This window comes from Neofelis nebulosa, chromosome 18, assembly GCF_028018385.1.
Source record: "Neofelis nebulosa isolate mNeoNeb1 chromosome 18, mNeoNeb1.pri, whole genome shotgun sequence".
Taxonomy (NCBI): domain Eukaryota; kingdom Metazoa; phylum Chordata; class Mammalia; order Carnivora; family Felidae; genus Neofelis; species Neofelis nebulosa.
In genome coordinates, this window is record NC_080799.1 from 1,328,030 (window position 1) to 1,350,049 (window position 22,020).

A 22,020-nucleotide genomic window follows, 5' to 3' on the forward strand; every position below is an offset into this window, starting at 1 on the left:
TGGTGTTCCTTCATCTGAGAATGTCTTTAATTCCTCTGAATTCCTGAAAGACATTTTTGCTGGACATGGAATTCAGAGGTGGCACACTTTCTTTCAACATTGGAAAAATGCTACCTTCTGGCCTTCCTGGTTTTAGATGAGAAATCTGCTGTTATTCCAAGTATTATTTCTCTGCAACAGCAAGTGCTCCCACATTCCCATTAGGGTGCTCCCAGATGGAGAAGAGAGAGAAAAAGGGGGCAGAAATAATGGCTGAAAACATCCTAAGCCAGGTAAGGAAACAGACATCAGATTGAAGAGTCTGAAAAAGTTTAAAACAAGATGGACCAAAGAGGCCCACATCAAGACACATTATATAGTCAAGGTGTCAGAAGTTAAAAACAAGGAGAGAATCTTTAAAGCCTCAACAGAAAGACAACTTCTATGTAGGAAGGAGTCTTCAGCAGAAACTCTTCAGGCCAGAAGGGAGTGGCATCATATATTCAAAGTACTGAAACGAAAAAAGCCTCTACCCAAGAATATTCTATTCAGCAAAGTTGTCATTCAGAATTGAAGGAGAAAAAGAGTTTTCCAGGCAAGCAAAAGCTAAAAGAATTCATCACCAGCAGACCAGTCTTACAAGAAATGTTGAGGGGCTTTTAAAAAGTGAAACAAGAGAGTGCTAATTACTAACAGGAAAACATGAAAGTACAAATCTCAAAATTCAGAATTAATCGAATTAAAAAAATTTTTTTAATGTTTATTTTCTTTTGAGAGAGAGACTAAGAGCATGAGCAGGGGAGGGGCAGAGAGAGGGAGACACAGCATCCGAAGCAGGCTCCAGGCTCGGAGCTGTCAGCACAGAGCCCGACGTGGGGCTCGAACTCATGAACTGCGAGATCATGACCTGAGCTAAAGTCAGATGCGTAACTGACTGAGCCACCCAGGTGCCCCAGAATTAATCTAATTTTGCAAAGGTAGTGGGTTAATCACTTATAAAACTGGTATGAAGGGTAAAAGACAAAAGCAAAGGATACACACAATAATTTATTAAGGGATACACAATATAAAAAGATGTAAATTGTGATATCAAACACATAAAAATATTGGGGCAAGTAAAAATGTAGGGCTGTAGAATGCATTCACACTTACGTTGTTATCGACTTAAAATAGACTGCTATAAATATGTCATTTTATGTATTCCTCATGGTAACCACAGAGCAAAAACCTATAGTAGATTCACAAAAGGAAAAGAAAAAGGGATGTAAGCATGAAACTACAAGAAATCATCAGATCACAAAGGGAGAGAGCAAGAGAAGATAGGAACAGAGGAACTACAAAACAGCCAGAAAACAATTAACAAAATACCAATAAGTACACACCTATCAGTACTTACTTTAAATGTCAACGGACTAAACTTTCCAATAAAAAGGCACAGAGTAGCTGAATGGATTTAACAACAACAACGACAACAACAACAACAACACCCATCTACGCACTGCCTACAGAAGACTCACTTCAGATGTAAGGACACATAGAGACTAAAAGTGAAGGAACGGAAAAAGATATTCCATGCAATGGAAACAAAAAGAAAGCTGGGGTAGCTACAACTCATATCAGACAAATAGACTTTAAAACAAAGACTGTAGGGGTGCCTGAGTGGCTCAGTCACTTGGGTGGCTGACTTTGGCTCCTGTCATGATCTCACAACTGGTGAGTTCGAGCCCTGCATCGGGCTCTGTGCTGACAGCTTGGAGACTGGAGCCTGCTTCAGATCCTGTGCCTCCTTCTCTCTCTCTGCCCCTCCCCTGCTCATACTCTTTATCTCTCTCTCGCTCTCTCAAAAATAAACATTAAAAAAAAGACTGTAATAAAAGACAAAGAAGGGCACTACATAATGATAAAAAGGTCAATCCAACAAGAGGATGTAACAATTGTAAATGTTATGCACCCAACATAGGAGGAGCACAGAAGTATATAAAACAAGTACTAACAGATCAAAAGAGAGAAATAGATAGAATACAATAATAGTAGGGGACTTTAATACACTTACATCAATGGCTAGATCATCCAGACAGAAAAATCAATAGAGAAACACTGGCCAGGAAATGTTGGGCTGACATGTTAGACCAGATGGACTTGATAGATACGTACAGAACATTCTACCTGAAAGCTACGGAATACACATTCTTCTCAAGCACACATGCAACATTTTCCAAGATAAATCACCTGTTGGGCCACAAAACAAGTCTTAATAAGTTGAAGAAAACTTAAATCAAATCAAGAAGCTTCTGACCATAGTGGTAGGAAACTAGAAATCAATTATAAGAAAACTGGAAAATTCACAAATCCATGGAGATTAGACAACATTTTACTGAACAGTGAATGGGTCAAAGAAGAGATCAAACAAGAAATGAAAAATGCATTGAGATGAATGAAAATGGAAATAGAACATCCCAGAATTTACAGGATGCAGCAAAAGCAGATCTAAGAAATTCTGGTGATAAATGCTGACTTCAAGAAATGAAAAAACTCAAATAAACAACCTAACTCTGCACCTCAAAGAACTAGAAAAGAAGAACAAACAAAACCCCAAGTTAGTAAAAGGGAGGAAATAATCATAATCAGAGGGGAAATAAATGAAATAGAGACTAAAAAGACAATAGAAAAGGTCAGTGAAACTAACAGCTGTTTTGTTAAAAGGTAAACAAAAGTGTCAAACCTTTAGCTAGACTCACCAAGAAAAAAAGAGAGGACTCAAATAAATAAAATCAGAAATGAAAGATGTTACACCTTATACACAAATACAAAGGCTCATAAGACACTACTAAGAAAAATTATATGCCAACACATTACACAACCTAGAAGAAATGGATAAACTCCTAGAAATGTACAACCTACCAAGACTAAATCATGGAGAAATAGAAAATCTGAACAGACTGATTACTACTAGTAAGGAGGTAGAATCCGTAATCCGAAGTTTTCCAACAAGCAAAAGTCCAGGACCATATGGCCTCACTGGTCAATTCTATGAAATGGTAAAAAAAAAATTAATACCAATTCTTCTCACACTCTTCAAAAAAAAAAAAAACATAAGAGGGGAGAACACTTCCAAACTCATTGTACGAGACCAGTATACAACTCTGATGCCAAAACCAGACAAGGACACCACAAGAAAAGAGAACTACAGGCCAATATCCCTGATGGACATGCATGCAAAACTCCTCAAAAAACTGCTGGCAGAACGAATTCAACAATACATTAGAAGGATCATACACCATTGTCACGGGGGATTTATTCCAGGGGTGCAAGGATGGTTCAACATCCACATCGGTCAATGTGATGCACATTAACAAGGAAGGATAAAAATATTTTGATCATCTCAATGAAAAAGCATTTGACAAAAGTCACCATCTATGATTCAAAAAAAAAAACAACTTTCAACAAAGTGCAAATAGAGGGGACCTTTCTTGACATAATAAAGACTGTAGATGAGAAGCCCACATCTAGCGTCACACTCAATGGTTAAAAGCTGAAAGCTTTTCCTCTAACATCAGGAACAAGACAAGGATGTCCGCTGTCATCACTTTTATTCAACACAGTGTGGGAAGTCCTAGCCACGACAGTTAGGCAAGGAAAAGAAAATGTGCCCAAATCAGAAAGAAAGAAGTGTCACTGTGTGTAGATGACACGATATTATGTAGAGAAAACCATGAAGACGCCACCAAAAAACCATCAGAACAGATCAGTTAATTCAGTAAAGTCACAGCATACAAAATTAAAGTACAAAATCGGCTGCATTTCTATACGCCAACAATAAACTCTTAGAAAGAGAAATTAAGAAGACAGTCCCCTTTACAATTGCATGAAAAGGAATAAAATACCTAGGAATAAATTTAACCAGGGTGGTGAAAGACCTGTACACTGAACACTACGACATTGATGGAAGAAACAAGACACACAGATGGGAAGACAGTCCGTGCTCATGGACTGGAGGAACCAATGTGCTCCAAATGTCCATACCACACAAAGCAATCTATAGATTCAATGCAATCCCTAAAGAAATTCCACAGAATTCCATTTTTCATGGAAATAGAACAAGCAATCCTAAAATTTGTATGGAACCACAAAAGATCTCAAATACCAAACAAATCAATCTCCAGAAAGAAGAACAAAGCTGGAGGCATCACGTCCCCTGATTTCAAACTATATTATAAAGTTACAGGAATCAAAACTGTATGGTACTGGCACAAAAAAAACAGACACATAGATCAATGGAACAGATTAGAAAACCCAGAAATAAACCCATGCATATAGGGTCAATTAATTTACAATAAAGGAGCCAAGAACATATGATAGGAGAGGGGCAGTCTCTTCAATAAACGGTGCTGGGAAAACTGAAGTCACACGCAAAAGAAACGGGCCCACTTTCTCCCACCACACACACAGATCAATGCAAAATGGACTGAAGACTTGAATGTTAAGACTTGAAACCATAAAACTCCTAAAAGAAAACATAGGCAGTAAGCTTCTTGACATCAGTCCTGCTGCTGATGTGGTTTTTGTTTGTTTGTTTGTTTGTTTGTTTGTTTGTTTGTTTTTTAACGTCAGAAGCAAAGGCAATACAAGCAAAAACAAAGCAGTGGGACAGCATCCGCCTGCAAAGCTTCTGCCCGGCACAGAAAAACATCCACAAAATGAAAAGACAACCCGTGGAATGGGAGAAAATATTTTCAAATGAGATCTCTGATAGTGGGCTAATGTCCAAAATATATAAAGAACTCATACAAGTCAACAGCAAAACAAAAACAAAAACAAAAACCAACAATCCCATTTAAAAACGAGTAGAAGACACAGAGCAGGTATTTTCAAAGAAGACATCCAGGTGGCAAACAGGTACAGAAAAAGGTGCTCAACAGCAGTTATCGATCATCAGGGAAATGCCAATCAGGACCACAGTGAGAGGCCACCTCACACCTGACAGAATGGCTAAACCAACGACAAAGAAATAAGAGATGTTGGCGAGGATGTGGAGAAAAAGGAACCCCTGTGCACTGTTGGTGGGAATGCAGACTGGTACAGCCACTCTGGAAGACAGTATGGAGGGTCCTCACAAAATTAGACACAGAATTACCCTATGTTCAGCAATTTCACTTCTGGATATTTACCCAAAGGAAAGAAAAACACTAACGTGAAGACATATCTGCACCCCCATGTTCACTGCGACATTATTTACAAGAGACAAAACACAGAAGTAGTCAAGTTTCCATAAATGGATGAGTGGATACAGGAAGCAGAAAACGTGGCATAGACACACTCCAGAATATCAGCCTCAAAAAAGGAAATCTTGCCATTTGTGACAACATAGCTGGGCCTCAAGGGCATGATGCTACGTGAAATAAGAGAAAAACAGACAGTGTATGCTCTCATTTCTATGTGGAATCAAAAAAGAAAACAAAACCATATGCTCATACAGAGAAAAGATTGGTGGTTGGAGGTTGGAGGTGGGGGTGGGGGTGGCCAAAATGGGTGCAGGGGGTCAAAACATACAAACTTTCAATTATAAAATAAGTAAGTCCTGGGATGTAATATGCACCATGTAACATGTGTGATGACTATAGTTAATATACCATGTAACGTATTCGGAAGTTGCTCAGACAGCTGATCTTAAAAGTCCTCATCACCAGAAACAATTTTTGTAACTATGTGTTGTGATGGATGTTAACTAGACTTACAGAGGGGATCATCTCACAGTATCTACAAATACTGAACCATCATGTGCCACATCTGAGACTAATATATGTCAATTAGATCTCAGTTTAAAAAAAATATTTTCGGTCTACATTCTTCCTTCTCCTCTTCTGGCACAAGTGTTAGATCTTTTGTTGTTGTTCACAGATTCCCAGAAGTCTTTTCATTTATTTCCAGTCTGTTTTCTCTCTGTTGTTCAGATAGGGACATTTCTATAATAGGTCTTCAAGTTTATGGATTTTTTTCTGTTGTCTCCAAATGACTATTCAATTTGTCCAGTAAATTTTTAGTTTTGATGCTTGAATTTTTCAGTTCTATAATTTCCATTTTATTTTTTATATCTTTTTATATCTTTCTTTTTCATATGTTTCAAGAGTGTTTGTAATTACTTGTTGAAACATTCTTTATGGTTGTTCTGGTTCTGGGGATGATGAGTGGGTTTTATTGTGTGGACACCATTGTTGCTCTTTAAAAGTTTCTCTCTTTGTTTTTAAGCATAGAAAGAGCAGTGATGTTCAGACTCCTTCGTGACCGGAATACACATAGAACCCACCAGTGGTAAAAAAACAAAAAAACAAAACAAAACAAAACAAAAAGCCAGCATGGATAAGGACTATATACAACCAGCCTGTCCACAAGAGTTCATATAGCCTAATGAGCAGCACTAGAAAAATATCTTCCTGAACTCTGAAAAAATGAGCTATAATTTTATTTTTTCATTATTAAAAAATGTTTTAATGTTATCTTATTTTTGAGAGACCGAGACAGAATGAGAGTAGGGCAGGGACAGAGAGATAGGGAGACACAGAATCTGAAGCACAGAGCCTGGTGCACGGCTCAAACCCATGAACTGTGAGGTCATGACTTCAGCCGAAATTGGACACTTAACCGACAGAGCCACCCAGGCGCCCCTTTTTAAATTATTTTCTTAAGTTTATTTATTTTGCTTAAGAAATAAGCAAAGCAGGCTCCACACTGTCACCACAGAGCCCGACACGGGGATTCAACTCACGAACCGTGAGCTCATGACCTGAGCCGAAATCAAGAGTTGGACGCTAACCTGACTGAGTCACCCAGGAGCCTCGAACTAGAATTTTAACTATAAATGGGTCCTTTTCCCTGTTTACCTTGGTTTTTGCCATCAGACACACGGCTCAGATTTCTGGTGGGTCTCAGCACTCTTTGTAGTTCAGAGTGACAGTTTAACAAGCTCCTTACGCTCTTTCGCACCTGGACAGAGTTTGCTAATTCGGGCAGCAAGGAGGGTGGCTGGAAGGGCATTTTGTTGGGAGACCCCAACCGACAACACATAGATCTTTCATCTTGGGCCGGTTTCTCCAAAAGTTATCCCGTAACGTGCTGAGCGCCCGCATCTGGGAGCCAAGGGAGAGGAGAGGCCGGAGTGCGACTGCCGCTTTCCAGCTCTGGTGCTCTGTGTCCAGCCCTCATCAGCGCCTGGTGTCCCTGAGCCCAAGGTCTCTGTGGATCTTCCTCTCCGGGGACGAAATTTCTGAACAAGGAAGTCACCCGGTGGCTTTCCTTCTTAAACCAATACAGTCCGTGCACCCTTTGGACCGTCAGCCCGCAGACTTGTACCGTGTGTGATGATGGATTCTCTCTCTCCGGTGCCCCGGGGACCCCGCACGTCCCATGCAGTGTGAACCGTCCTTCAGAGACTTGAGAAAACAGCCACGCCAATCATCTTCTGTGGGATTTCATTCTTTCCCGCACCTTTGGCTGAGAAAGGCCGCATAGCGTTTGTCCTGTCTTGTGACAAGGGAGCTAGCGTTCGTGACCCTGTGACACTCGGCCTTGGCCACGGGCTGCCCCATGGAGACGGGGCACGATCTTCAAGCACCTCCACGACAGGCAGCGGAAATCATCGCGAAGGCCATCCTGCAGGCAGTTCCCGTGGCTCCTGCGGTGTGAGGCCCCCCCCTCACGTGGGCAGACCCAGCCCTGTCCCGGACAAGCCAAGCCTGCCCCTGCTCCTCGATCCTGGGCGGTGTGAGGCGGGGGCAGAGCCGGGGGCAGGCACCGTCCCACGAGAAGCCTGCTTCTCTCGGGACTTCTGTGTGGTCTCCGAGCGAGGGGCTGCTCCCCCCCACCCCCCACTGACAGCGAGGCTCCCAGGGAACCTGGAGGTTCAAAGTTCCCAAGTCCATCCACTAGACGTCCCTGCCCCGGGCCTCGACCCTGACTTTTGTGTCGGAGGCCGGACAGGGCTGCGGACGGAAGACCTTCTCGTCTGGCACCACAGTGCCCTCCTGCCCCTTGCCTGACCCCCAACCCCCCCCCCCCCCCCACCGCCCCGCCACAGCTGGCCCTCTGGCCCCGTCCACAGACCACTGCACTTCTCCAACACCAGACGAGTGCCCGGTCCGGCTGCCTCCTCCCTCTGCCCCCTGGGCTGCACTTGCGCAGCCTTGTGGACGCCCTGCCGCCCCACTTGCTCCCAGGGAGGGCTCCTGCCTGCCGCCTGCCGGACCTGAATTCAGCGTCTGGTCCTGAGAGTCAGCAGGGCCCCCCCCCCCCCCCCACCATCTACCACGAGATGATGTGGTCTGGGCTCTCTCCACACAGAGCCCGCAGCAGGAATCCCTGGCCAGCCGCGTAGGGGGTGCTCCCGGGAGGAGCCTGACATTAAGTGAGGGCGTGGTCTCCCCCAAAGGGCAGCCCCTGCCTGGTCGTGGGCGGGGGAGGGAGGGCTCTGCCTCACAAGCGTCACGGGAGCCGTCCGGACCGGTGGTGAGGGCGCCAGGAGGCTGAGTGTCAGCCCCGACTGCCCCCGGCGGGGGTGGGGGCCTGCGGAGAGGGTGGCAGGTGTGACACGTGGCACGGTGACCTGCAGCTGTGGGCAGACAGGACCCGAGGGGTCCGAGCGGGCTCCTAGAGCACCTGCCCTGCCCACCCGTGGCCCACTGCACCAATTTCTATGACCCAGGTCATGGGTTTGACTTAGAAGTCTTTGAATGCTTATTTAGCAAAATACAGCAGTCCTTTTTCTTTATAGATTCTATTTTTTTTAACGTGTATTTATTTTTAAGAGAGACAGAGCGTGAGCGGGGAAGGGGCAGAAGGAGAGGGAGACCCAGAATTGCAAGCAGGATCCAGGCTATGAGCTTTCGGCACAGAGCCCGACGTGGGGCTCGAACCCACGAACCATGAGATCATGCCCTGAGCCGAAGTCAGACGCTCGACCGACTGAGCCCCCCAGGCGCCCCTGAAGATTCTATTATTATTACAAGATTACTCATGACAACCCAAAGTGGACCCACTGGACGGTCCTGTGAATCTTCTGGAACACTGGACACTGCCCCGCGCTGGGGAGGCGCGAGCCCCACGGCAGTGCACGGCGGCTGCCAGCCGCAAGGGAGCCCGGGCCGCCGACCCGGACCAGCTCCGGGTGCCGCTCGCCCCTGCCACGAGTTTCCCGTCAGCTTCGAACGTTCATGTTACAGTTTTAATACTCCGGAACTTCTGCTGCTCAGGCCTGTAAAGTAGGGACCCTGGAACATTCCTTCCCGGTGGCGGACCAGATGTTCAACAGCATTCCGGAGCAATCCATCCTGCGTCCGCAGACTCGACACGCCGTCCCGCCAACCCGAAACCCTCATCTGCACCCGCAGCGGCCTCTGGGTCCTGAGTCCTTCGTTCAGCGGCCTGTCTGTCCCTCCCCAAACTTATGCTGTGTTTGTTAGCTTAGACGGTGATGCGGTTTAGGATCTGCTGGGTAAGCCCCCTTCATTATTCTTTTATATTTTCAATTTTTTCCTTGGTGGTGCTCACACCTGTATTTTTCGATGAACATTAGAATCGCTGCTCATACTCCAGAGGGCCGGCTGGGACTTGTATGGGATGGCTTTAAATCTACAGACTAACTCGGGGGACAAGTGTGTCTTTACAGTATCAGGCCCTCCGACGCAGCGACACCACGGCCCTCCCCTTCCATTCGAAGGCTTCTCTCTGCCCTGGGGTGGAAGGTGCGCGTGTGCGAGCGTGTGCGACGGGCCCGGCACCCCTTCCTGCTGGAGCCCCCTCTTCCGGGGAGAGAGACGTGCCCAGGGGTACGATCCCCACCAAAGGGGTGAGCCCGTGGACGAATCCAGTCCCCTGCCAGTGATGGCCTCATGGCTCAGACAAGATCCGCGGGTCCCTCGTGAGACTTCACGCGTGGATTCCAGGAAAGAAAGGGCTTCCTCTTCTCCGGGGTCACCCCCCACTGGAAAGAGGGGTTGGGTCTGTGGAGTCTGAGAAACTAAACGGCAAAGGACCACCGTTTCTTGAGCACTTTCCGCGTGCCGGGCGCGGTTCCCCCAATTCTCCAGAACGCACTCCGGCACGCCCCACGATCATCCGACGCTCAGCCCCTGTTGGACCCCGACGTTCACACCCACACTGGTGTGTGCAGCCTGCATTTCCGCTCTGAAGGCAGGCCCCACCACCCCTCCCACTCCGCATACGAGGCAACGAGCACAGCGGGGTTTAGACCTCGTCCTGGGTCACACGGCTGGCCAGGGGCGGGGCCCGGATCCCCTTCTCAATCCGGAAAGTGGTCTGGGAGTGAGATGTCAGGAAGGACACCCCAAGGGGTGGTGGGGGGTGCAGTGAGCCCCACGCCCAGCCGGGAAGACAGCCACCCTCATTCCGTGCAGGAAGTTGGGGGGACTGTCCCTCGTCACCAGTGGGACACGTCCCTTGGGCACAGAGCCTGGAGCTCTCGGGTGCTCTCGGCCTTGGGGGAGGGGAAGCTGGCTCTCCTGGCCTGGATGCTCTGCCCACCTGGCCTCCCAGCTTCTGCTCGGGCTGGAGACAGCGATTCATCCCGCGGGGGTCCGGGTGGCGGCCTGAGGCTGAGTGACAAGGCGGTGCCCGCGGCCCCAGGGAGGGGACCGATGAGGTTCACCTTCCTGTCCCGCACCACCCCCCTCCACCCCGTGTGAAACTCTCCTTGTGTTTCAAGTGGGCCAGTGACCGGGCTTGACCAGCCAGAACATTCCATTCTGCCGGTGGTGCTGCGCCCAGCATGGGACACCCGCGAGGGTCATTTCTGTCACCTCTTCTATGAAATACGGCTGAGAAAATTGTTTTATTGAATTCCATATTTCCGACAACCAAGATATCATCAAGATGTGCAATTTAGGGGCCCCTGGGTGGCTCGTCGGTTGAGTGTCCGACTTTGGCTGAGGTCAGGATCTCGCGGTTTGTTGGTTCCAGCCCCACGTCCGGCTCTGTGCTGACAGCTCGGAGCGTGGAGCCTGCTTCGGATTCTGTGTCTCCCTCTCTCTCTGCCCTTCCCCGCTCACACCCTGTCTCTCGCTCCCAAAAAATAAATAAAACATTAAAAAAAAAAAAAGACGTACAATTTAGGTGACTTCTACATTTTCTTGATGTGCTTTTCAGTTTTTATTTTTTGATATAATTGAGCGTCAAGTTAACTAACAGCGTATACAGCGTGCTCTTGGTTTTGGGGTCGATTCCCGTGATTCGTCACTCACATACAACACCCAGTGCTTATCCCAACAGGTGCCCTCCTCAGTGCCCATCACCCACTTTCCCCTCTCCCTCGCCCCCATCCGCCCTCAGTGTGTTCTCTGTGTTTAAGAGTCTCTTCTGGTTTGCCTCCCACCCTGTCCATTTGTAACTGTTTTCTCCCCTTCCCCTCCCCCAAGGTCTTCGGTGAAGTTTCTCAAGATCCACATGAGTGAACACATATCATATCCGTCCTTCTCTGACTGACTGGCTTCACTCAGCATCCACGTTGCTGCAAATGGCAGGATTTCACTCTTCCTCATTGCCGAGTAGTATTCCGTTGTATATACAAACCACGTCTTCTGTTCTTCAGTTTTAAAACAGAAATGGGCAACGAAAAAGGAGTAATTTCAATTTTTAAAACTCAGAGTCAGGAAAATATTTCGTCGAGGAACTCAGATCTGCTCTTTAGCAAGACACAGCGCTAGACTGTCCGCGGTGAGGCGCCCTCGGTGGCAAAGGGGACTCTGCAGATGTGAGCTGGGGAGAGTGTTCTGGATGACCCAGGTGGGCTCAGTGTGGCCACGCAGATCCTTAAAAGCGGGACGGCCTCCTGCTGCGGCCAGAGAACCTGGCCACGGAAGCGGGTCAGATGGCGACAGAGACTCCCCCTTGTTGCTGCTCTGAGGGTGGAGGCTGGCGCCCAGCCGGGGCCCGAGGGCGGGGGGCTCTCCAGATGCAGGAAGAGCCCAGGGCGTGGGTTCGCTCCTGGAGGTTCTGGGGAGACCCCGCTCCAGGCTGCCTGCCCTCCGGCTGCAGGTGGTTTGTGGGCAGTCTTCGGGGCTCCTGGGCCGTTAGACACTCCCGTCTCTGCCGTCACCCTCCCACGACGTCCCCCTGTGCGTCTGTCCTTCTCTTGTAAGGACACCGGTCAGACAGGGTCAGGGCCTCCCCAACAACCTCGCCTTGACCTGGTTCCGTCCTAAACCAGGCCACCTTCACAGACACTGGGGGTTAGGGCTCCAACATCCTTTGTTGGGTGGGCACGATTCAACCCATAACACACACGTCTCAGTAAAACAGTAACACTGACCGCTGGAAGGACGTTTCCTGGGAAGGATGTGTGCCGGGGGCCCTGGGAAGAAATGGAGGGGCTGGGGGATTAAGAACCACGTGGACTGCTTATGAACTTTATCATGGATTTTATATCCTCAGCAGATCTCACCTCCCCCCAGACATCCTGGTGCTGCCCCTGGTGGGCCACCACGTCCCAGCCACAGTGAGTGCTGCACGGACGAGCAACGTCCGTGGGAGGAGCTTCCCCGGGTGTGTCTAGCGGTGGGTGGGTCTGTCCGTGCCCGTGGCTGGGGCCGTGGCTCCAGCCTTCTCCTGCTGCTTCCCGGAGAGAGTGAATGGGTCACCCTTGGCAAGAGGAGCCGGGCAGGGAGGATCTGCCCCCAGCGGGACCCGGCCGTGCGCAAGCCGGTCCCCTGGCTTCCCCACGTCACTTCAGCTGGGACCCTGTTACCTCCAATGAGAGGCCCACAAGCCCTCATGAACACTGACTCTGGAGTTCTGTAATTTTTCCCCCTGAGACCTTACGCATTTCTAATTTTGTGCTGTTATTATTTTGTCATTTTTTTAAATGCCTATTTTTGAGAGAGAGAGACAGTGCGTGAGTGGGGAAGGGGCAGAGAGAGGGGGAGACACAGAATCCGAAACAGGCTCCAGGCTCTGAGGCATGAGCACAGAGCCCAACGTGGGGCTCGAACCCACCAACCGTGAGATCACGGCTGAGCCTAAGTCGGACACTTAACCGGCTGAGCCACCCGGGTGCCCCCTGATGACGATTTTAATGCAGCTTTTCTGATCATCCTTCCTGAGCTTAAGATGAATAGTCTTGAATTGGACAGGAGGATATTATTTCTCTGCAGAGAAAGAGAAGCCAGAAAATACCCAAGTGAGACCACGCACTCACGGGATGGTCTCAGGAGCAGCGCGGGGATGAGAGGGGCAGGGCCGGGAAACCGGAAGAAGGATCCAGAGCAATCCCAGGTTCCGAAGGGCGGACGGAACACAGACGGGAACCACGACGGGGTCTCCAGCACTTGAGAGGCGACGCCAGAGTGTGGCGTTCTGTGGGCGGGGTCCCCAAACGGTGAGAAGAAAGCAGCACAGGAAATAATGCTTGAAGAAACCACAGCCCAAACTCCTCAAATCTGGCAAAAAACGTAAGTTCACAGAGCCTAGATCTGTCCTCCCATTGTAAATTGAAATCGCAGGCCTGGATGTCAAACCAAGAGCAAAGCCTTTGAGAAGAAAACACACCAGAGGGTCTTTAGGAGCTCAGAATTACGTGCAAAAGCACCGTCCACACGGGAAAGGGCTGGTGACTCTGATGAACCCTGGGGATGAAACTGTCAGGGGAAGGACAGGAGCCCACAGTCTGGGAGGGGACGGGCCACTCGCAGACACAGCCAACTTGGGTCCCGAACAAAGAGCGCTCAAGGCCTGGCCGTGGGAAATCTCTCAACACGCGTGTTTGCAAAGAGGCTGGGCGGGGGGCAAACGAGCGCATCAGCCCTTTGGGAGACGCAGTCAAGGTGACCGTTGGTGCAAAACGGCGCCTCCACTCCCAACCGCAGCGTCAGCATGTCAGAAACGCGCAACGGCCCCGGAAGACGGTGATCCTACCGTGGGCACCGACCCGAGAAAGCCGAAAAGTTATGCAATTACACACTAATTACACAAATAAAAATGACACAAAAATCTGTGCCTGAAAGCTTATCGTGGCTTTACTTTTCATCCCCCCAAACCCAGAAAACCAAAACGTCCTTCAGCTGGCGAGCAGGTGAGCCGATGTGGTACACCCGCTCCAGGGAGCCTGCCCGGTCATAGGGAGGACACCCCCCCCCCCACCCGCTCCCAGAGTCGCTCTCAAAGGCGTTGCACTGAGAAAAGCCAGACCTCCAGGCTGCACGTGGGGCCCCGCGATGGAATGATGCCGGGTGGCTGCCTCTGGGAATGGGGAGCCAGGCAGGTGCCGGGGTGCAGGGCAGAGGAAGCCTCGCTACAAAGGGCTGACGCCCGGGGGTTAGCAGGTTGACTTTGGGCGTGGCGACGTGACTCCGTGCATTTGCCAAATTCGTACAATCCTATGCCAGAAAAAGTGAATTTTACTGCATGTGAGCTAAAACATAAGCTTGAAAAGGAAAAGATATCTTCCAAGACAAATCCTGCTTCGGTGTATTAGCAATAACCACCAGAACCACGTGGGAAAAGAACCCATTCAAAATAATCACACCAGAGGGGCGCCTGGGTGGCTCAGTCGGTTAGGCGGCCGACTTCGGCTCAGGTCATGATCTCGCGGTCCGTGAGTTCGAGCCCCGCATCGGGCTCTGTGCTGACAGCTCAGAGCCTGGAGCCTGTTTCAGATTCTGTGTCTCCCTGTCTCTCTGCCCCTCCCCTGCTTGTGCTCTCTGTCTCAAAAATAAATATTTAAAAAACCCTTTTTTTCATTGACATCAGACGATCGCAACGGCTAGACAGTCTCGGGATTGGGGTCTGCTGGCTATCTTCTTCCCTGTGTACTGGTCAGATTTTCGTTTCTTTTCTTTCCTCTCTCTTTTTAATATTTATGTATATATGTATGTATATATTTATTTATTTATTTAGTGAGCAGGAACGAGCGGAGGAGGGGCAGAGAGAGAGAGGGGGGCGGAGAGAGGATCCCAAGCAGGCTCTAGGCTGGCAGCGTAGAGCCCAACTCAGGGCTCGATCCCCCGAATCATGAGATCACGACGTGACCTGAAATCAAGAGTTGAACACTTATCCAACTGAGCCGCCCAGGCGCCCCTCTCGTGTCTCTTCTGAGTCTGGTAATTCTGGACCACATCCTGGACATTTTGAGACTCTCAATCCCACCTAATATTCTAGAGAACGTGGCTGTGGTCAACCTGGTTAGGTCCAGACCGCAGGTTCTGGCTCCTTCTGTGGGTGGCGGTTCCAAAATCTGCTCAATTTCCAGAGCCTTTCCTGCATCAGTGGGGTCTACCTGGCTCGGGTGCCGTGGCGGGATCGGTCTGGGGTTTGGGTGGTGGCTCAGGTCCCGGGCTCTCGGATAGAACCGCCTTTACACAGGTCACGTCTGCTCCGCTCACGGTCCTGTTCTGGTCATCCAGAACGGTGTCCGTCCTATTCCAGTACCCGACTAGCGGCTTGCCCCGTGTCCTGTTCACGGGGAGGCCAATTCCCCCCCGTCCAGTACTTCAAGAACTGCTTCGGCCGTTCCGGGCCCTTCGGTCTTCATGCGAGTTCTGGGGGTCAGCGTGTCCAGTCCCACGAAAATCCCGTGGGCAGGGCTAGTGAGTCACCGCCCGGTAGCGTTGCTGAGGCTCGAGGACAATTCAGTTTTCTGGGCATTTGTGTTAAGGACGGATGCTACTTTTTCCCTTAAATGCTTTTCCTTCACCTGTCGAGATGACCAAAGATTTTTTTTTTTTTATCCTTTATCCTGTAACCATGGAGAAATGCATAAATACATCCATGGTAAAGCAGGCTTTCAATCCGGGGTTAAACCAAATGGGGTGATAGTGTGCAATACGGATTTTTAGTGCTGCTCAGACGGTTTGCTAAATACGTATTTTTAGGATTTTGCATGTATATTGATCGGGGGTTGCAGCTAAGTGTGCTTTTTCTTGCCGTCCTTGTCGACGGGCATGAAGATTTTTTAACCCTCACAGAAACGGCTAGGGAATGTTCTTTTTTGTTCTCTTTTCCGAAAGACTTTGAATAAGATTGGCATCACCTGTGCCTTGAATACGTTTAGCTAGAACCTTCCCGTAAAAAAGGCTGAGGCTAGTTTTCACATTGTGGGAAGGTTTCTAAAACACAGGAGAGTTTTGCTGTTGTTATCACACCATTCAGGTTGTGGCTCTTGCATTTTCCCGGGAACCGGTTTCATCTGTATTTTCGAACTTGTGGGCAAAAAGATATTCGCGATCCTGCCTCGTTAACTTCGACTCTGTCCTGCCATCTGAAGCTGTGTCCTCTGTTCCGGTCCTAGCGCTTTTATTCAATGATTATTTTAATCGATCGGTCTTGCCAGAGGCTTGTAAACTACATTAGTCTTCCCCCCAAACCAGCCTTATTTTTGTCCTTCCTCCCCTGTACCTTCATTTTCCACCTCATACATTCCCATTTCGTCGTTTCCCCTCCATTTCTCTTTCTTTTTTAGCTTATTTTTTAAAAATTTTTTTTAACATTTATTGATTTTTGAGACAGAGAGAGACAGAGCATGAACGGGGGAGGGGCAGAGAGAGAGGGAGACACAGAATCCGAAACCGGCTCCAGGCTCTGAGCCGTCAGCCCAGAGCCCGACGCGGGGCTCGAACTCATGGACCGCGAGATCGTGACCTGAGCTGAAGTCGGATGCTCAACCGACTGAGCCACCCAGGCGCCCCGATTTAGCTTATTTTTTTTTTGAGAGCGAGCAAGCGAGCATGAGCAGGGGAGGGGTAGAGAGAGAAGGCGAGAGAGAATCCCAAGCGAGCTCTGCATCACCAGCACAGAGCCTGATGCAGGGCTCGATCTCACGAATTGTGAGGTCATGACCTCAGATCACGACCTGAGCCGAAATTAAGAGTCGGGTCTTTAACTGACTGAGCCACCTAGGTGTCTGTTTCCCCCGTTTTCTTTGGAATTACCTTGTTGTTTTTGTCTACAGTTTTTTTAAATGATTTTAAGTTTATTTATTATGAGAGAGAGAGAGAGAGCGGAGGAGGGGCAGAGAGAAGAGAGGGAGAGAGAGAGAAAATCCCGAGCAAGCTCCCTGCCGTCAGCACAGAGCCTCACACAGCTTCTGTCCACCGCCCTGACCTGACGCCCTCCGGGCCTTCCTGCTTACTCGGCCACGGCCACGGCCACGGCCGGGCTTCCTGCCTGCGCCTCCGTGCAGCCTCCTCCAGCCTCGGACCGGCTTCCCCTGCAGCCGCCTGCCCAGCCCGCCCCGCCCCTGCTCTGCCCACTGGGCGCCTTCCTCAGGCCTGTCTCCTCCCCCAGCTTTCTCACTTCCCGTTCAGCTGCGTCTACCCGCGGTTCATTCGGTCTTTCCAAGGATTTCAAGTTTTGTTCCTGCTCGTATCCATCCTAGTTTGTGCCTTTCTTGTCCAGTCTTTCCATTCTCCTGCCTTATGCTTTCGTGCCCCTATTTTGTGTCTTTAAACACGTTTGTCTTACCCCCTGCTTCTGCTAAGTCACATCCGGAGTCTGGACAGACCTAGTTTCTTGTGTCGTGTCCGCCTCGTCAGCATGTTGCCCGACTCTTGTAGGTGTTTTTATTTTAATTTTTAAAAAACATTTATTTTTGAGAGAGCGAGAGACAGTGTGAGCCAGGGAGGGGCAGAGAGAGAGGGAGACACAGAATCCGAAGCAGGCTCCAGGGTCTGAGCTGTCTGCACAGAGCCCGACGCGGGGCTCGAATCCGTGAACCCCGAAATTGTGACCTGAGCCAAAGTCGGATGCTCAACCGACCAAGGCCCCCAGGCGCCCCTCTTAGAGGTTCTGAGATTTGAAAAATATCTCCGATGTGTATGTGTTTCATACAAATCCCTAAATAACTAGGTTTGACCTTGACCTTGGAGCTCTCTGAGGCCTGGGCTGAGATGTGCTCCTTCAGAGAAACCCGTTTGCCTCAGGCAGACCCGTGGCGCCCGATGGGCTCATGTTAAATTAGAATTCTGACCTTGCCATTCTCGGGGTCACACAGAGAGTCTAAAATTCAGGCCACAAACCCTCCCCAGGGCTGACCAGTGCCACGAATTCCCCAGGGATTTTAAGAAAACACGAATTTTTCCAGGACTGAAGTTGAGACAGTTTCCTAGAGAAGGATGGGAACGTTTTCTGCTTCAGTGACTCACGGAGGGTGAGGCCCGTCCTGAGTCCCGCTGTCAGGCTGGGGGTCTCTGCCCCACCCCTACCTGGGCCCCTCTGGGCACAACAGACCGCCTGTCGCCCTGGGGGACACAAGTTCAGTACCGCCCCCCCCCCCCCCCCCCCCCCCTCCTGGACTCCTGTTGGACTTTGTACCCAAGACTCAGGCTCGGCCCTCCTGGGCAGGGTCTGCGGGCCGTCCTGTGGTGGGGGGGTGGCCCCAGGGTGTTCGGTCCAGCGCCTCTCACATTCTGGCTCTTGTCAGTATCTCCCGGGGCGGCCCGCGGTGTGGCGGGTGCTGGGGGGGCGGGGGCCACCCCAGAGTCCCCAGAGGTGGGTGAGCACCTGGTCACGCACATGGGGACCGCCAAATCCGTGGTTCCGCATGAGGCCCACGCCCCTGCCTCAGGGGTGACATGCGAACTTGGGCGCGAGGACCATCTGGGTGGCTCGTGGAGACAGACGCTCTGCTCGCCGTCCGCATCACTCTTGGTGCCACGGAGCCAGCTCTCGAATCCACGCGGCTCACTGATTACGTGGTCTTTAAGTTCTGTCTTCCGTTTATTCCTTCTTCCTATGATCCTTTTGGGTGTGTCTGATGTGTACATTCTCGCCTTTATTATTTCTTGTTAAACAACGGGAACGTTCGGTCCTGCGTTCCTTCTGGCGGTCTCAGCTGAATCCCGAAGTGTATAAACGTGTCGCATTGTCTCCGGCCGTACAGAGTTTCATTGTGGTTTCTCACTTCCTCTTTGGCTCAAAACTTGTGTAGGAGACTACTTTACAAGTCTAATCCTAAAATGAGGGGGCGCCCGGGTGGCTCAGTCGGTGAAGCGTCCGATTCTCGGTTTTGGCTCAGGTCGTGAGCTCAAGCCCCGTGTCGAGCTCTGTGCTGACAGCAGGGAGCCTGCTTGGGATTCTCTGTCCCTCTTTCTGTCCGTCCCCTGCTCATGCTCTCTCTCTCTCCCCCTCTCCTGCTCTCTCTCAAAATGAATAAATAAAACTTAAAAAAACAGACGTTTAAAAAAATAAAAGTCTAATCATAAAATGCGTATTAATTACAAGCCACGCTTCAGCGTCGGGATCTGGCATCGTAAGCATCGATTTGTGTGTGTGTTTCGATATATTGCCAATCTTTCTAAATGTCACATCGGGCGAGTTCTCTGCTTGAATGAAAAGTAATTGGCATGTATGTGTCTCTTGAGCAAATCCTGATAACTACTGCGCTCAGGTTCCCCTATGTTTTCTTACCTTTGCCTCCTCGAGTGAGTCCTGCTGTGTCCCCAGCTCAGTGCCCGGAAGTTTCCAGATCGCCGCACAGGCGGGGGCAGCCGAGAGGGCCTGGGGGGCGTCCAGAGAGGAGGCCACACGGGGGTGGGGGTGCACTGGGCTGCTGCCCCCTGAGCCTCTCCCGCCCCCACCCCGACCGTGTCCCCCAGCGTGTTCGCGGCCCCCTCCCGGTGCCCCGCGTCCCGGGGGAGCACCCCTCTGCCCTCCCTGCACACTTCCCCGCCCGCCCCCCCCCCTTAAAATGCCGTGTGATTTCTCTCTGACTGGACCCAGATCACAACTTGAAAAATGAGACCAAGTGGGCCCCACAGCAAGTCGCAGGATGGAGAACGTATGAGGTGCAGGGAAGGACAACAGAAAAGTCGTGAAACCAAAACCCGGATCTTTGAAAGGTCAATAAAATCAATACATCCTCAGCCCGATGAAGAGGGGGAAATGATACATGACCAATGTCATAAATGAGACAAGGGGCCGTCTATGGGGTCACAGACAGCCTCGTGCTCACACATTCCACGTTCCTCGTGGGGCCCGGCCCCCGGCACTCACACAGCAGGTGCAGAGACAGGCTGGACGGTCCTACACGGAGTAAAGAACCGAGCCTCCAGGCCCGATGGCCGCCCCGGTGCATGCCACCGGGTATTTAAGGAAGACGGGACACCGGCAGCCTCGGAAGCTCGGGACAGGCGGCGCTCAGCTTGTGAGGCCAGCGTGACTGATGCCAAATCAGGCAAAGAGGCTATGGAGAGATGGAAATTGCAGTTCACACAGACCCAAAACCTTCTTTAAAAAGTAGCAAACAGAATCCGGAAACGTCGAGAAAGGACGGTCTATCGGGACGGGGTGGGGTTTATTCCAGGAACAAAAAGGTTGGTTCAACGTTAAAAACAACAACAACAACAACAACAACAACAACAACAACAACAGCGACGTAATTGACCATGTCCACCAAGTAGAAAAACCCCGGGATTAGCTCCCCAGGTGCAGAGAAAGCACAAATGTTCATAACAGAAGCTGCAAATTACGGACTGAGGGGAAGGTGAGTCAGACTCGGGGTTCAGAACAACCGGGACCATCGCGGGTGAGGACAGGCGCACTCCCTCCTCTTGCAAACAGCAGGGGAACACCGCCTCCCCCTCCCCTCCCCCCGGGTCACACGTGCGGCGGGTCCCAGCCATGAACGAAGGGAGGAGAAGCGCCGTCTTGATTTGCGGACACGACTTGCGAGCACAGTGAATCCAGAAGAATCTACAAGCCGTTGGAATAACAAATTCAGCAAACCTAAGTGCCACCTCCGAGCCCCAAGGTAAAGCTGAGGTATGAGAGGGCGGAATCCGCGGGCCCAGAACCGGGCCTCCCCCTCCGGCCCCGTGACACGTCGCGGGCAGTGTCACAGGACCACCTTCCCCATCAGCCAGTGGTCGAGGAGCCACTGGATCCCACGGAGGGAACAAGGAGCCTTCCCCTCGCCCACACGTGACCTCGATTTGAGGTGGGCCCGGCTCTCCGCGCGAAAGCTAACGCGCGGTCTCCGGGAAGAAGCTAGGAGGTGCTCAGAGCTGGGCGCGCAAGGCTTCTCGGATCCCTCGCGAAAGCGCTAAGCGCTGCAGGGAACGAGGCACTTGTGGGCGCGGGAAGGAGCACGACCAGAGGGAGGCCTGCGGCCGGAGCGCCGACGGCCGGACGGCTAGCGGCAGAAGCTTCGCGCCCGCAGTGCAGCAGGGGCTCTTACCAATCAGCGAGGGGGCAACAGGCCAAGCCCCGCTTCCCACGCCTGGCCGCGCGCAAGGGGCTCCGAGGCCCACCCGGTCCCCCCGCAGCCGCAAAGCTGAGCGAACCGGAGGCCGGCAGCTCTCAGATCCCGCAGGGAAGCGAGCTTCCGGGGGAGACCAAGGCCCCCTCGGGAGACGGACGAGCACAACTCACCGGGGCGCCCCGGGCAGGTCCTCAGCGCGCGGGGGGGTGGGCGGCGTGGCGAGGCCGGGGGGGCCCCCCCGCCCTGGGGGCCGCACGCCCGTGAGAGCCTCGTGTCCCCGTGGGGTTTTGCGGATGGAGGGCGGGGCCCACGGATTCTGCGGGTGGAGGGAAGGGCCCATGGGTTCTGTGGGTGGAGGGCGGGACCCGCGGGGTCTGCCGGTGGAGGGCGGGGCCCACGGGTCTGCGGGTGGAGGGCGGGGCCCTCGGTTGGAGGGAAGGGCCCACGGGTTCTGCGGGTGGAGGGCGGGGCCCGCGGGGTCTGCGGGTGGAGGGCGGGGCCCGCGGGTGGAGGGAAAGGCCCACGGGTTCTGCGGATGGAGGGTGGGGCCCGCGGGTGGAGGGAAGGGCCCACGCGTTCTGTGGGTGGAGGGCGGGGCCCACGGGTCTGCGGGTGGAGGGCGGGGCCCGCGGGTGGAGGGAAAGGCCCACGGGTTCTGCGGATGGAGGGTGGGGCCCGCAGGTGGAGGGAAGGGCCCACGGGTTCTGCGAATGGGGGGCGGGGCCCGCGGATTCTGCGGGTGGAGGGCGGGGCCCACGGGTCTGTGGGTGGAGGGAAGGGCCCGCGGGTGGAGGGCGGGGCCCGCGGGTCTGCGGGTGGAGGGCGGGGCCCGCGGGTGGAGGGCG

General features: G+C 51.6%; 1 protein-coding gene across 1 annotated transcript in view; it reads right to left on the reverse strand.

Moving 5' to 3' along the window:
• The window catches only part of LOC131500735 (basic proline-rich protein-like), a 36,614-nt gene that overhangs the window by 14,208 nt on the left and 386 nt on the right, over positions 1–22,020 (reverse strand). Inside the window, exon 2 of the mRNA XM_058710155.1 lies at positions 21,346–21,491. Within this exon, the coding sequence (XP_058566138.1) occupies positions 21,346–21,491 (146 nt within the window). The remainder of the gene's footprint in view (positions 1–21,345; positions 21,492–22,020) is intronic.